Genomic DNA, 17364 nt, shown 5'->3' on the forward strand with positions numbered 1-17364 from the left:
ACCAGGGGCGGTTCTAGAAGTTGGTCAAAGGGGGGGCTATTGGCGGAGGGGGGGAGGGAGGGGGTTTGCGGGAATGGAATATCGCTTAACAAAAGGAGAGGGGAGTTGGGGTACTCCACCGATAAATTGGTAAAATTTGGTGCTACTTAAAGTAGTTTTTTGTAACTGTTTTGGAGTTTAGGGTAAAAACGTGTCTACAGAATGTGTGTACCCAGGAAAATAATACAATTTGACCCAGATGTCCGGCGATTTCGAAGTTTTTGTCTGGGCTCAGCAATTTAAGTGTTGGTAGGCATACCCCGAATACTTAGCTTTCTTGATTATTGTAGTGGTACTCGTACATTACTATACATCCAGTATATATTAATAAATAATAAGAGCCGATTTTAAGTTAAATGATATTTATTGGTTTAGCTTCTTATATTATACCGCTCTTATTCTTTTGTTAAAATGTGTTTGAAATACATTGCAGCCTATATTGCTACATAATTATTAAAAAATGATTGAATCTGTTGAAGTAATATATTCGCTGATTTCTGAAGCCATTTTATCCAGTGTAATATGATACTCCATTGGGGGGGGGGGTCTATAACAGCCTTAGCCCCCCCCCCCCTCCCTTGCCACCGATCCTGTCTGAGACGTCTGATTTTATACCTCATCTTTCCGGATCTATGCTTGTATCCCGTACACAGTGTATTTCAAAAATAGAGGCTATAATCTCGGGCATGTATACCCTATATGCAGACAATAATTTTTTTAAAGAAGTCTTCTTGGACTCGAAATATCAGTTGAATGGAATGGACACGCCATTTAATCTAGGGCACAGCACCAACGCCAACAAAAGTCAAATAAGGGTAATGGAATGCACCCGAATTCTATCAAGTGATGGAGGTGAAATTAGTTTATAAGGACTACTTTTGCAGTGCATAAATTTTGCGATTAGGGCAGAAAAATAGCTCATAATGGTCGATATAGAAAGGATGTAAAGCCGAGATTAGGAATAACAAAAATGTGCGTCTGAAAACGGGAAATATTGTTACGTTTTACATAAATTTAAGTGCTTGGGAGTATTGTCTGAACCAATTTTCCTGGCTTTTAGCCTTACACTGTGCTACTGAAAAATTATGAAGATTAGATGGGTAAATCGAGTAACTAACATAATAAGTAATCTAACTGGGGAGAAAAGAGCATAATGTTACAATTTGATTACAAAAAGAGATCAGCTAATAAGACACATCCAGATGCATCAAAGAACAGTCCATGAAGCTTGTGTACCTGTGTTAGATAAAAACATTTGGAGATGGGACAAAGGTTTAAGTCCAATAAACATGTCCAAGTGGACGTAGATTGCGGTAGTCATGCAGAAGTGATGAGGCAGGCATGCGATGGACTATTGTGGAGAGCTTTACCAGTCATACATCTATGGTAAACCTGGTACACAGTTCAAGTTTCCACCATCAGTCTGCACTGCGGTCTCCAAAAAAGCTAATGTGCTGCTCCTGTACTTTGCGTATTGTAATGTTAACTCACCATCTGGATTCATTTGGATGAGACAGGCCAGAACATCTTGTAAGGTGAAAGTAATGCTCAAATAAATAAGTCAAATAAATAGAAACCAAAGCCGAACAATCAGGTGATATGCTGAAGATCCAATTCAGAAATGTAGCTTAGTTTTGATGCAAGCTACTCTTCACAGCCTCCATAGCCATACAAGTAGCGTCACTGATTTCAGTGTGGAAGGTTGACCCAGGTTCTATTCCAGATACCTTCTCGGATTTTTCTGAGTAGGGAGGATTGATTGGGGTCCACCACCCTCGTGAGGGCAGATGAAGAGCTGATAGAATAAAGAACCAGTGGCATCATCTGGATTCATCCACTGGCTACAACGGCTTGAGGGGTTGGCGGCATGCTGATCACATGCCCCGTGATCACATATCGCTGGCCTTGCAGGCAGCAGTCGGCGAGTCAGAACAGGCCTGCGGCCTTATCCGTATGTGACGTTTACAATCTGTTCTCCGTCGCGTCATTTGGCCGCATAGTCTTGCAAACTGAAGCTGTGGATTCGGCTGTGAGAAGCGCTCCGATAGTCGTGCTGGTACACAGTTTTCTGTGAACATTAAGTTCTGGGTTCGAGTCCCAATCTGGCATACAGGTTTATTCCGCTAGGTGAGTTGTAAATGCTGATTTCGCTGTAGCCACGAAACACGCATATTACGTAGGGACTTCAAAAAGTAAGTTACACATGGCGTCCTATGCTAATCCCAATTGAAATATCAACCTTTTCTGCTTTCGTCTGAAGGTGAATTTCTGTTTCTGCTGCAGCTGGCGACTTCGTCAAGTTCGGGTTCACAATGGCCAGCACGACAACCCTGCTGGCGTGGGGACTGCTCTCCTACAAGGAAGCGTACAAGTCGGCGGGTGAGTATCAACAGAGCAACCTGCCTGATTACGTGGCTGAATATTCCTCTTGCACGAGCAGAAGCTATGTCCACCGTTGCACAGCTGTTGTGCTGCATATTCATTGCTTCCATACAATTTTAAAACAAAAACAAGGCTTTTTTTAAAATATTGCACATAATACACAGAGTCTTTGAGTAAAAATCAGGACATGATAATTTTCATTCGTATATACATACCACTTATTTATTTGGACAAAACAGAAGATGAATGACGTTATTAGGTGATAAAATTCTTTCGGGTTTCCAGCTGCGCTAAATGGTTTCAAACCCATGAGCTTCTAGCCGAATCCGGTACACTAATATCTGCATACTTGGCGAGCAAATAAGATCTTATACATGCGGCATAACATGCACCGAAACGTGTAGCCGGTGCTAAACAGATCCAAATACCATATGCCAAAATTCTTCGTTTGGCTCTCTTAGTTGGGAGCAAGTGCGTTCGTCTGTATTCCGTGACAATACTAATGCTATTGAAATAATGCAAAGAAAAGAATTTGAATTTTGTTTATGACCACTTACTGTCGAGTAGTAGAATATTGTCAAATGATCTTTCACTAAACCCTCTAAATCCTCTCAACCCGGATTATGGCAACCTCTGGAAAATGCGGTGGAGAGAATCTGTGCCCCAAAACCTGCAGAATATGCCATGCATCAATGTCCAACCACCAGGATTCAATTTGCCAAGGAAAACTTGGACGACCCTGAATCGAATTCGGACAAATAACGGCAGATGTGCAGACAGCCTCCACAGGTGGGGTAAAATCACCACCCCGAGATGTCACTGCGGTGCGGACCGGCAGACGATTCGTCACATCGTGGAAGATTGCCCTCTGAGACGTTTTGCAGGAGACCCCAATGAGTTTCTGACCGCGACTGAAAGTGCAATAGACTATGTCACAAATCTGGATGTTTGTTCGTGAACTTTTGTTTGTTATATACACTATTTTTAAACACTTTTATATCTACAACTATATGTTACACACTGTGACTACTCTTTATTTCTGTGTCTTATGATTTTTATGTCTTTTCTACATGATGTGTTATATGCCATAAGCTAAATAAAAATAAATAAATAACTAAACCCAAAGAAATTCTGGTCTTAAGTAGAGGCTGTTAGTGATACCAAAGTTACTGTCCAGTCACTCACGAATGAGACAGGAAATGAAATTGAGGGTAGCAAAGCAAAAGTTGAACTACTTAACTTCGTTTTCAAATGTTCCTTTACAAAACAAAATCTACAAGAACTGTTCCAATTTAATTCTCATATCACTGAAAAGATGAGTGAAATAAGTATTCAGTTGCTTTGAGAAACAGCTGAAATCGTTGAAACTTAAGAAAGCTCCAGGGCCCAATGGAATCCCTATCAGAGTCTATACTGAAATTGTGAATGAGTTAGCCCCTCTCCTAACTAAAATCCGTCGTAGATCCATCGAACAAAAAATCTTGCCCAGTACTTGTAAGAAAGCATAGATGACACCTGTCTACAAGAAGGGTGGTAGAAGTGATCCACAATGAAAACATATTCAAACATAGTGAAGTATCTCGAAAAGAATCACCTCCTCCATTTAAACCAACCTGGATTCCGAGAACATCGATCATGTGAAACCCAACTCACATTTTTCTCACATGATATACTGAAAACTTCGGATCAAGGCAGTCAGGTACGTGCAGTATTCCTTGATTTCCGTAAAGCATTTGACTGAGTACCACATCTACGGTTATTGGAGAAAGTACGATCGCGTGGGTTATCATGTGAAATTTGTGACTGGATTGAAAGTAATTTGGTAGGGAGGATGCAGCATGTTAGCTTGGATTGGGAGTCATGTCAGTTGTAGAAGTAACGTCGAGTGTGCCCCAGAGATGTATGTTGGGACCGTTGCTGTTCATGTTCTACATTAATGACCTCGCGGACAGTAGTAATATTAACCTCAGACGTTTTGCAGATAGAACAGGTATCTATAATGAAGTACTATCTCAAAGAACCTGTACAAATAATCAGTAGGCTCTTGTTAAGATTCCAAAGTAATGCAAAGACTGGCAACGTCCTTTAAAAGTTCAGAAATGTAGAACTGTGCACCTCACATGACGAAAAAACCTAGTATCCTATGAATATAATGAGTCACATTTGGAATATGCAAACTCGTACAAATACATGTGTGTAAGACTTTGAGAGATATGAAATGGAATGATCACACAGGCTCAGTCGTGGGTAGAGCACGTAGACTTCAGTTTATTGGTAGAATAATGAGGAAACGCAATCAATCTACAAAGGGGTTGCTCATAAATCCCTCATGCAACTCATTCTAGAGTACTGCTCTGAAAATGTGTGGGACACAAACAAAATGGACTAAAAGGGGGGTAATGAACGTATACAGAGAAAGGCAGCACAAATAGTCACAGGTTTGTTTGTCACTTGGTAGAGTGTCACAGAGATGCTGAAGAAAGGGAACTGGCATACTTTTGAAGATAGAAACTATCTCGAGATAGATAACTTACAAAGTTTCAAGAATTGGCTTTAAATGATGGCTCAAGGAATATACTGCAACCCAATACGTATCGCTCATACAGGGATCACGGGGAGTAAATTAGATTAATTACTGCATGCACAGATGCATTTAAATTATCATTATTCCAGCACTCCATACCTGAATGGAACGGGAAGAAACCCTAGTAACTGGTATAGTGGTCGGTACCCTCTACCACGCAGAGTACATACATAGATGTAGATGTAGATGAGCGTTGCTATGATGGCTGTCAATCAAATCAGAATTGAGACACAAAAGAATGTTAATGAACGAAACTTTTCTATACGTCGCCCATCACTTACGTCGTATCAGTTAAAACTAACCTTTCTAACTATTGAGTGAGGTATGGGAGCGAACGCTATGGCTCCCAGAGCCAGTAACGTAACACAACACAGCGATCTAATTGTAAACTATATTGTGCAGGAGCTCCTTGACTGCACACCATAGTTAAACGTTTATGAATACCTGCTATTTTTGACTCCTGCCTTCCAAAAAATCACGCTGTCCATCTTTTGTCCGTTATTATCGCTTTCCATCTTGTCAATGGTTTTTTTTCTACTTAAAAAGAAACAAGCTCCACTCTCATTTCACAATACACAGTGTTCACAACTGCCATCTAGCGACTGCGTAGTATACTTCCGTCCCCAACAATATCGCTGCGAAAACAGTATCTCTGGACCTTGGGATGCCAAGTGTTTGAAGTTGTATCTGTCCGTATAATGTGTGTAAATAAATATTATGTATGTGAATCGGTAACGTCGACAGTCATTACACATCATGAACATCGTGTTCGTTACCAATATCCAACATTGGTGACCCTTAGTTTTTTGGCAACCGGGTCGCAAAATTTTCGTGCGACACGTTGCTCCACCTACACCCGACGTGAGAATTCCAACACCCTGCCGAAGTGGATGCTGCACACAACGACGGTTAGCTAGCTAGTCAATGACATAAGTGTTGCGAGTGTTTAGCTAACGACTTTTCACCGCTACAAGACGGAAACTGCCATACTTCGCCGGCCAATGTGGCCGAGCGGTTCTAGGCGCTTCAGTCTGGAACCGCGCGACCGCTACGGTCGCAGTTTCGAATCCTGCCTCGGGCATGGATGTGTGTGATGGCCTTAGGTCAGTTGGGTTTAAGTAGTTCTAAGTTCTAGGGGACTGATGACCTCAGATGTTAAGTCACATAGTGCTCAGAGCCATTTTTTGCAGTACTTCTTTATTTAATACTGACAAATGCCAACAGCGACAGCTTTGCGTCACGTTCGTCGGCCACCTAATCGACGCAACAGGCATACTGCCCACACAGGACAAAATTGAGAAGATTACTAACTGGTCCCCTCCCACAAATTACCAAGAACTACGTAAATTTCTCTGCGATGTCAATTTCTACCGACATGCTGCTGAAACTGTACTTCCCATCAAAGAAGCTCTATGGGGAAAAAATACTTCGGGGAAGAAGAAGCTAATATGGACAGTCGAGATGCAAACTGCATTCGACAACATTAAAGATCAACTGCCCCACACCGTCACACTCGCTCTACTTTCACTGGATGCTCATCTTATCATTCCGTCAGACGCGAGCGACCTAGCGATAGGCGCTGTATTACAGCAGAAAGTGCCAGGAATGGCATAACCTCTCCGTTTTTTCTCAAGGAAACTGACAGACTCTCAAAGGAAGTGGTCGACTTTTGAAAGCGATCTAATAGCCACATACGAAGCGGTGCGCTACTTCCGCGGCGATATTGAAGGCAGACCATGTACTATCTCTACAGACCTTCGTCCATTAGCTGACGCAGTAAAGAATCCGTTTGACAGCGCCACACCACGCAGGTTTAAGCACTTGGACCACATCTCACAGTTCAGAACAGACGTTCGCCACGTTGCTGACTCCTGTCCTGCCGGCCAGTGTGGCCAAGCGGTTCTAGGCGCTTCAGTCCGGAACCGCGCGACCGCTACGGTCGCAGGTTCGAATCCTGTCTCGGGCATGGATGTGTGTGATGTCCTTAGTTTAGTTAGGTTTAAGTAGTTCTAAGTTCTAGGGGACTGATGACCTCAGAAGTTAAGTCCCATAGTGCTCAGAGCCATTTGAACCATTTGACTCATGTCCCGGTTAGCGGCCGTGACCACTCAAATGGATTTCGATAACCTCGCACAGGCAACAGATACGAACCTGGAACGATTCTTGTCAGGCGGCGACACGGGATTATAGCTGCGGTGATGCACAGTGCCCAGAACCAACAAACTAGTTTGGTACGACGTGCCAACGGGGAGGAAACGACCTTTCGTCACTGACAACTATAGCCGAACAATACTCGACTTGTTCCGTAACTTTGGTCACTTCGGAGTGCGCCCCACGACGAAACTAGTTTGGGATCGTTATGTGTGGCCGAATATGAAGAGGGGTGGTGCCAGTTGGACACGAGCGCGCATTTCTTGCCAGAGGGCGAAGACAGGACGACACAACCAGCCGCCGTTAGGGAGCTTCCCTGTCCCGAAGGGCCGATTTGCCACGCGCATATAGATTCAGTGGGGCCACTACCTGAATCTAACGGATTTCGTTGTATCCTATCGGTCATCGACCGAACGACTCGGTGGGCGGAGGCCGCTCAGCTCAGAGACATATCAGCGGAGACAGTGGCGAGATCGTTCATCAACTTGCGGATGGCGAAATTTGGCTGCCCTGAGTCGCTAACGTCCGTTCAGGGCAGATAATTCGAATCGACCGTGTTTACGGAACTGTGCCGCCTCTGCGGCTGCCACCGATTCCATGCCACAGCCAAGCATCCACAGTCAAACGGCCTAGTGGAGCAGTGGCACCTCACGCTGAAAACGGCACTGGTGTACCATGATAACGAATGGTCAGAGGCCCTACCTTAGGTGCTGCTGGGTATCAGAACGGCTCACAAAGAGGACCTCTACGCCTCGCTAGCGGAGATCCTCTGTGGCGAAGCGATTAGCCTCCCGGCGGAATTTGTCATACAGACAACGGACGAAGACAACAAGGACCTCCCACACCTCGTACGACGGGTCAGAGAACTGATACACAGCATCAGAGTCCCACCACCGTCGCACCACGCAACACCCACTGTATTTGTGCACGAAAACCTACACACTTGCACTCACGTAATGCTACGCACAGACACCATCAAGGTAGCGCTCCATCCGGCGTACAGTGGACCTTATAAAGTACTAAGACGGAGGACCCAACACATTCGAAATCATGCTAGCCAGCAAACCCACTACTGTGTCTGTCAATAGACTGAAGTGAGAATGAACTTTTACGGAGACTCTGGGGAAGAGTAGCACCCCTTTAACATCACAACACGACACAACCCCCTTTTCTGTCATACTCGATGTCAAGCACTACCTTCCAGAAGATATCACAGTGACCCTACACGACATGTAATACTGGTATCTGCCATGTACGAAAAAGGTAAGCAACAGCACTGTGTCGCGATCATTGTATCACTCCACACCGATAGCACAGTCAGTCGATACAGCTGCACTGTTATCTACAGTATCCAGGGATGGCATCCTACATGTGTCAGCCCCAGACCAAAACACAGCAAACTGGACACAGGTTCGGCCTACACCCCCACCACAGAATCACGTACAACCACCTGCGGACGACCTAACGATGGCACCTCCGGTACCACGTACTCAGCCAGTACCGACGTCACGAACACGCAGACCGCTGCACCGACCAAGACATTTAGATGAGTACGAGCTGGACAGCATCTCCAGAGACGACCTGCACCACACACCAACACAGTTTCTGCACACCAAGCCTTTGGGGGAGAGGGGAAAGGGGGGGGGGGGGGGGGGAGAGCCCTGTGGGGGCTCAAACTCTATGGACTTCAGTCCCCATGAATATCGCTGCAAAACAGTATCTTAGGATCTTGGCCATTGTGGTCTAGGATGCCAAGTGTTTAAGTTGTATCTGTCTGTATAATGCGTATAAATAAATATTGCGTATGTGAATCGGTAACGTTGACAGTCGTTACACATCATGAATATCGTGTTCGTTACCCAAATCCTACAAGTTCATCGTCCTACAAGAGGAAGTGCCCATAGTTTGAGTGGTATCCGTAATTTTTTAATTATATCTACTGAAAATATTTCCCACTAAATTTCTGATCTTTACAGACAAGGTCTATCAAAAGCATATCATGGCAATCCCAAAACACTCAACAAGTTGTATCCCAACTACAACTGTGTTTTCGCTCATTTTTCCACTGCTTTGTCTATTGTGTGGCCTCTGGGATCATTACCCACTCAATGAACAAGCGCCTTTTTTGTCCATAAATAATCAGACGAGGTACCAACCGGATGGAGACTTCGCCTGATCCACATTATGGTGAGTGGTGCTTACCATTGACCTATAACTCTGGTGCAAGTTCGCCACCATCATCTCAACAAAAAGGCGAAGAAGTTCCACTTTCGGGGTCTCCAGCTGCGTGGCAGCTTCTGGAACAAGCGGCTACTTCTGGTTGTCTTCAATATCCATTTGACTACATTAGACACTTTTACGTCATTTAACCACAGTGTTAGACATTGTGAAATTACGTACTCACCTGCAAGCTCAACATGAACATTCCTAGTGATTTGTTGTTGTTGTGGTCTTCAGTCCAGAAACTGGTTTGATGTAGCTCTCCGTGCTACTCTTATCTTGTGCAAGCTTCTTCACGTCCGAGTAACTATTGCAACCTACATCCTTCTGAGTCTGCTTAGTGTATTCACTCTTGGTCTCCCTCTACGATTTTACCCTCCACGCTTCCCTCCAGTACTAAATTGGTGATCCCTTGATGTCTCAGAACGAGTCCTACCAATCGATCCCTTCTTGTAGTCAAGTTTTGCCACAAACTCCTCTTCTCCCCAATTCTATTCAGTACCTCCTCATTAGTTATGTGATCTACCCATCTAATCTTCAGCATTCTTCTGTAGCACCACATTTCGAAAGCTTCTATTCTCTTCTTGTCTAAACTACTTATCGTACATGTATCACTTCCATACATGGCTATACTCCATACAAATACTTTCAGAAATGACTTCCTGACACTTAAATCTATACTCGATGTTAACAAATATCTTTTCTTCAGAAACGCTTTCCTTCCCATTGCCAGTCTACATTTTATATCCTCTCTACTCCGGTCATCATCAGTTAGTTTGCTCCCCAAATAGCAAAACTCCTTTACTACTTTAAGTGTCTCATTTCCTAATCTAATACCCTCAGCATCACCCGACTTAATTCGACTATATTCCATTATCCTTGTTTTGCTTTTGTTGATGTTCATCTTATATCCTCCTTTCAAGACACTATCCATTCCGTTCAACTGCTCTTCCAAGTCCTTTGCTGTCTCTGACACAGTTATAATGCCATCGGCGAACCTCAAAGTTTTTATTTCTTCTCCATGGATTTTAATACCTACTCCGAATTTTTCTTTTGTTTCCTTTACTGCTTGCTCAATATACAGATTGAATAGCATCGGGGAGAGGCTACAACCCTGTCTCACTCCCTTCCGAACCACTGCTTTCCTTTCATGTCCCTCGTCTCTTATAACTGCCATCTGGTTTCTGTACAAATTGTAAATAGCCTTTCACTCTCTGTGTTTTATCCCTGACACCTTCAGAATTTGAAAGAGAGTATTCCAGTCAACATTGTGAAAAGCTTTCTCTAAGTCTACAAATGCTAGAAACGTAGGTTTGCCTTTCCTTAATCTTTCTTCTAAGATAAGTCGTAGAGTCAGTATTGCCTCACGTGTTCCAACATTTCTACGGAATCCAAACTGATCTTCCCCGAGGTCGGCTTCTACCAGTTTCTCCATTCGTCTGTAAAGAATTCATGTTAGTATTTTGCAGAACGTCCCTAGCAAGCGGAAAAAAGGGCAAGCCATTCCCCTTTCGAAAAAGGCCGTAGGACAGATGCACGTAATTATAGGCCTATATCGTTGACGTCAGTTATAAGATTATAGCGTCATGAAAGGGAAGCAGTGGTTGGGAAGGGAGTGAGACAATTTTGTACCCTATCTCCAATGTTATTCAATATGTATATTGAGCAAGCAGTAAAGGAAACAAAAGAAAAATTTGTAGTAGGGATTAAAATCCATGGAGAAGAAATAAAAACTTTGAGGTTTGCCGACGACATTGTAATTCTGTCAGAGACAGCAAAGGACTTGGAAGAGCAGTTGAACGGAATGGATAGTGTCTTGAAAGGAGGATATAAGATGAACATCAACAAAAGCAAAACGAGGATAATGGGATGTAGTCGAATTAAGTCGGGTGATGCTGAGGGAATTAGATTAGGAAATGAGACACTTAAAGTAGTAGATGAGTTTGGCTATTTGGGGAGCAAAACAACTGATGATGGCCGAAGTAGAGAGGATATAAAATTTAGACTGGCAATGGCAAGGAAAGCGATTCTGAAGAAGAGAAATCAGTTAACATATAGTTTTAAGTGTCAGGAAGTCTCTTCTGAAAGTATTTGTATGGAGTGTAGCCATTTATGGAAGTGAAACATGTACGGTAAGTAGTTTGGACAAGAAGAGAATAGAAGCTTTCGAAATGTGGTGCTACAGAAGAATGCTGAAGATTAGATGGGTAGATCATATAACTAATGAGGAGGTATTGAATAGAATTGGGGAGAAGAGGAGTTTGTGGCAAAACTTGACTACAAGAAGGGATCGATTGGTAGGACTCGTTCTGAGGCATCAAGGGATCACCAATTTAGTACTGGAGGGAAGCGTGGAGGGTAAAAATCGTAGAGGGAGACCAAGAGTGAATACACTAAGCAGACTCAGAAGGATGTAGGTTGCAGTAGTTACTCGGACGTGAATAAGCTTGCACAGGATAGAGTAGCAAGGAGAGCTGCATCAAACCAGTCTCTGGACTGAAGACCACAACAACAACAACAACAACAACAACAGCAACAACATCGTTGACGTCAATTTGTTGTAGAATTATGGAACAAGGTTTATGCTAAAAAATTATGACGTTTGTGGAACACGAAAATCTCCTCTATAAAAATTAACATGCATTCCGCAAGCAAAGATGTTGCTAAATTCGGCTCGCTCTGTTCCTCCGTGAGATTCATAGCCCTGCAGACAGCGGCGTGCAGGATGATGCTGTGCTCCTTTACTTGAGGGGGTGTTTCACACCGTCTCGCACTGCCGGTTACTGAAAAAAATACGAGCTTATCGAGTATCAAACCAGTTCTGCGACTGGATTCAAGACTTCCTTGCGGCTAGAACTCAGCACGTCGCCCTTAATGGGACAAAATCGACAGATATAAAGGTACCTTCCGGAGTACCCCATGAAAGTGTGACAGGACCGTTACTGTTTACAACGTACATAAAACATAAAGTAGAAAACGTCGGAAGTTCTTTAAGACCGTTCGCAGATTACGCAATTGTCTATAGGAAAACAGCACACCCGACGATAGAAGAGATTTGCGGAACGACCTGCAGAGGACTTATGAATGGTGCAGGCTCTGGCAGGCGACCCTGAATGTGAATAAATGTAAAGTATTGCGCATACATTGGAAAAGAAACCACTACTGTACGGCTAAATTATTGATGACAAGCTGTTGGAAACAGTATCTACAGTAAAATATCAGGAAATAGTTCTCCAGCGAGACCTTAAGTGGTATGACCAACACAAAACAAATACAGCATAACCTCGTCAGCGAGAACTAGCATAAGACGAACTCGCGGTTAACGCGAAAAAAATATTGGTCCCGCCAGGAATACATTAGTTCTTATGGTATGTTTTATCGGTTAACACGAATTTAGGTTAAGGCGAATTACGAACTCTGTTTCAGTTCCTAGCGTAATTAAATTTCACTGTAACACAAACTTCCGACCTTGGAGTATTCTAAAGCGTAATTTTTTTCCGAAATGAATGTAGGAAATGTACCTACAAAGCTAACTATACTTATTGTTGACTCGTTTTTAACGTATTGTAGGTCGGTACCTGCGATTATCACCTCAACAATCAGCGTATGCTGTACATTGTAAGACATTCAATAATGTGTGCAGCAGCATTTAGGAATGTACTCAGTGCCAGATTTGACAGGTGTTCTGTTAGTCGTAGCCGTATCGAGTTGGAATACTGAATAAAAACTACAGCTACAACCGGTACCGTATCGCGCGAAAATGGCAAAGAGGAAACAGACAGCTCTAAATGTACAGTTAAAGCCTAAGATTCTAGATGAAGTGGACCGTGGAACCAAGAAAACAGCACTTGCAGAGCAGTTTGGAATACCTAAATCTACTTTATCTACGATTATTAAAAATCGAAAAAAATTAATAATGCTGCGGCATCAATTTCTGGAAACAAATCTAAACGACTTCGTACTACCAAGTATGAAGACATGGAGACGTTACTGCTAGAATGGTTCAATCATATGCGTGCATCTAACATACCTTTAACTGGCCCTGTGATTCAGTCAAAAGCAAATGATACTGCTGAAGATATGGGCATCGAAGACTTCCGTTGTTTTGCTGGTTGGTTGTATCGGTTCCAGAAGTGACAGTCAATTTCATGTATACAAATTTGTGATAAAGCAAATAAAGTTGATGAAAAAGTGCGGACAGTTGGTTGCATGAATTCAACCGAGTGAGGGAAAAGTATGCCTCGAGTGATGTGTTTAACATGGATGAAACTAGATTTTTCGACAATCCTTTTCCAAATCACACCCTGGGGATAAAAGGTGATAAGGTCACGGTGGAGCACGAAGCAAACAACGTGACTGTTGTACTGTGTTGTAATGCTGACGATAGTGAGAAGTTTCGTCCCTGGGTTATCGGTAAATCCGAGAAACCACGTTGTTTTAAAAACATAAATATGGACACTTTACATTGCATCTACTCTCACCACAAGAAAGCTTGGATCGATGGCACATCATTTCGCAAGTGGCTTCTTCGTTTCAACAGTCGAATGGTTGCTCAAAACAGACGTGTTCTTCTTACATTGGACAGATGTACTGCCCATAACGTTCATGATCTGAACCTATCCAACATGAAGGTTCAGTTTATTCTACCCAACGCCACAAGCCGCCTTCAGCCTTTGGACCAAGGCAAAACCTCTCTGATAAAGAGAGCTTATCGTAAGCGACTTGTAAGAGCTGCAATTCGTGCTGCTGAAAACAACAGTGCTACCCCAAACTGGAATCTGCTTGACGCAATAAAAGCCATCGCAGCAGCCTGGAACTCAGTATCGCCACATTGTATAGGGAAGTGCTTTAACAGAGCTTGGAGACATAGCAACAAATGGTTCAAATGGCTCTAAGCACTGTGGGACTTAACATCTGACGTCATCAGTCCCCTAGACTTAGAACTACTTAAACCTAACTAACCTAAGGACACCACACCCTTCAATGCCCTTAGGCAGGATTCGAACCTGCGACCGTATCAGCACATAGCAACACTGAAGATGACCACGAGTTAGAAGATGCCACTTATCCTGAAGAATGGACAGTTCTGCAGGACGTTGCGACCCCTGGGATTAGTTTCGAAGAATTCATTAGTGTAGACGAAGATGTTGCCGTTTGTGCTTCTGTGGAATTGGATGTGCCAAAAGCTGTGAACGAGGTGCAAGAAGGGCCATCAGAAGAAAGTGAAGAGGAAGAGAATATAGATACCATTCCATCTACCCGTCAGGAGATGTTTACAGCCTTGGACTGTTTAGAACGGTTCGCTTCAACATCCGACGTCACTGCTGGGTTTACGGACGCTATCACTGCAATTGGTTGTGAAATTACAAAATATTACCGTTCCCATGAACGTCAGCGAACCATGACAGAATTTTTTCCAAGAAAGTAACGTACATAATTTGTGAGTACTTGGACTTCACAATCACTTTATAGTGTTATAAGTCTACAATAACGTGATTGATAGTGTAGTGTATTACACATTAGTTGTACTGCTGTACATGTATACTTATTAAAATCTGTGGTTTTCACTCAAAACGAATTTTTTTAACACGAACTCCAGATTTTTCGGTCCCGTCGGATTCGTGTTAACGAAGTTTTACTGTAATACGAAAAGTAGACCCCAGCCTGAGATTTGTAGAACGAATCTGAAGGCGATATAACTCATCCACGAAGGAAGAGGCTTATAAGGTGCTTGTTCGATTGATTCTTTAGTATTGTTCATCAGTCTGGGATCCTTACCAGATAGGACCGATAGAAGAGTTACAGAATATCAAACGAAGAGTGGTGCGTTTCGTCACGGTAACGTTTACTTGGCGCGGGAGCGTTACAGAGGTGCACAACAAACTCAAGTGGCCGAAGTTAAAAGAGAGGCGTTTGCATCACGGGGACGTTTACTACCAAAATTTATAGAGAACACTTTCCGGGTAGAGTCAGGTAACACATTATTTTCTCCTAGATATATCTCGCTTAATGACCACAACGAGAAAATTCGAGAAATAAGAGCTAAAACAGAGGCTTACCGACAATCATTCTTCCTAGTGGAATGGGGAAGGGGGTTCAGTTAGCGGTACGAGAAGTACTCTCCACCACACACCGTTAGGTGATTTCGGAGTATAATCCAGATATAAACGTACATTTGACCATACCTATCTGCCAGTTGCAGCAACAGGTATAGCACAAATAAGAGATCCGCTCAGCCCTTTGTTTACACGACTGACAGGGCTGATCATGGCACTACAAAACCGCCACAAACTTCATACAACTGTGCATTATTGCTGCTGTTATTACCTCCAAGTCACCTTTAATACTGTTCTCGGTAAGCTGCTAGTCAGAGTGTTTCCTGCTGCTCCTAATATAAGTACTCTACATTCTTCATCAGAATCTCTGCACGAAACCCCTGTGTTCCCCATCACCTGCCTGAGCTTGACTATAGGTTTCACAGTACTTGTGATCTGGTCTTCCAAAAAAATGGTTCAGATGGCTCTGAGCACTATGGCACTTAATTTCTGAAGTCATCAGTCCCCTAGAACTTGGAACTACTTAAACCTAACTAACCTAAGGACATCACATACATCCATGCCCAAGGCAGGATTCGAACCTGTTGACCGTAGCGGTCGCGCGGTTCCAGACTGTAGCGCCTAGAACCGCTCGCCCACCGCGGCCGGCGATCTGGTATTCCGCCCCTAGTTTTTCCTGTAGCCTTTGGCCAATATCCCTCCTATGATTGCTGCCTAGCAGCAGCACTCACTCTTTCTTCTTACTTGATTTTTCTGCGGACCTAGCCTTAAAGTTGTTCCTATGAATCTGTTGCACTCTACTTTGTACAAAAACAGGTTAATTCTCTTCTTATATTTCAGATAACAGGTTAAACTATTTGCAAACCGCAGTTGGAAATGTGATTTCTGAGGTTTTCTCCTTACTTGTCACCTTTTCCCAGTTGCCATTGTCTCTTTCTCCCTTCAACCCATCTAATTCAACATTAGGCATTCATAATTCTTCCTGAAGGACACAAATCCGTGGAAGAGCCCTATCTGATACTTTACTTGCCTCCTTGCTACAATCCTCCCAATCAAATACCAACTCACGGTCCTGGCATGTTTCTCCAGTACTAACTACCCTATAGCAACATCCATGAAACTACCTGGAAGATTAAAACTGTGTGCCGGACTGAGACACGAACTCAGGACCTTTGCCTTTTGCGGGCAAGTGAGCTACCATTTGAGCTACCCAAGCACGAGTCACGCCCGGTCCTCAAAGCTTTCCTTTTGCCAGTACTTCATATCCTACCTTCCAAACTTCACAGAACCTCTCCTGCGAACCTTGCAGAACTAGCACTCCGGGAAGAAATGATATTGTGGAGACATGGCTTAGCCACAGCCTGGGGGATGCTTCCAGAATGAGATTTTCACTCTGCAGCGGAGTGTGCGCTGATATGAAACTTCCTGGCAGATTAAAACTGTGTGCAGGACCGAGGGATATGGCAGCAAGAGAGGGGAAGAAAACCAATGTGCACTCCGTGTGCATACCGGGGGGAGTCATTCCAGATGTGGAAAGGGTCCTTCCGGATGCCATGAAGGGTACAGGGTGCACCCATCTGCAGGTGGTCGCTCATGTCGGCACCAATGATGTGTGTCGCTATGGATCCGAGGAAATCCTCTCTGGCTTCCGGCGACTATCTGATTTGGTGAAGACTGCCAGTCTCGCTAGCGGGATGAAAGCAGAGCTCACCATCTGCAGCATCGTCGACAGGACTGACTGCGGACCTTTGGTACAGAGCCGAGTGGAGGGTCTGAATCAGAGGCTGAGACGGTTCTGCGACCGTGTGGGCTGCAGATTCCTCGACTTGCGCCATAGGGTGGTGGGGTTTCGGGTTCCGCTGGATAGGTCAGGAGTCCACTACACGCAACAAGCGGCTACACGGGTAGCAGGGGTTGTGTGGCGTGGGCTGG

The 17364-nt window shown here is 43.8% G+C and overlaps 1 protein-coding gene across 1 annotated transcript in view; it reads left to right on the forward strand.

Annotated features, from left to right (window-relative positions):
* LOC124544740 (endoglucanase E-4-like) overlaps positions 1 to 17364 on the forward strand; it is a 383436-nt gene that overhangs the window by 306857 nt on the left and 59215 nt on the right. The window contains exon 3 of the mRNA XM_047123399.1: positions 2323 to 2418. Within this exon, the coding sequence (XP_046979355.1) occupies positions 2323 to 2418 (96 nt within the window). The remainder of the gene's footprint in view (positions 1 to 2322; positions 2419 to 17364) is intronic.

This window comes from Schistocerca americana, chromosome 8 (assembly GCF_021461395.2).
Source record: "Schistocerca americana isolate TAMUIC-IGC-003095 chromosome 8, iqSchAmer2.1, whole genome shotgun sequence".
In the NCBI taxonomy this organism is placed as follows: domain Eukaryota; kingdom Metazoa; phylum Arthropoda; class Insecta; order Orthoptera; family Acrididae; genus Schistocerca; species Schistocerca americana.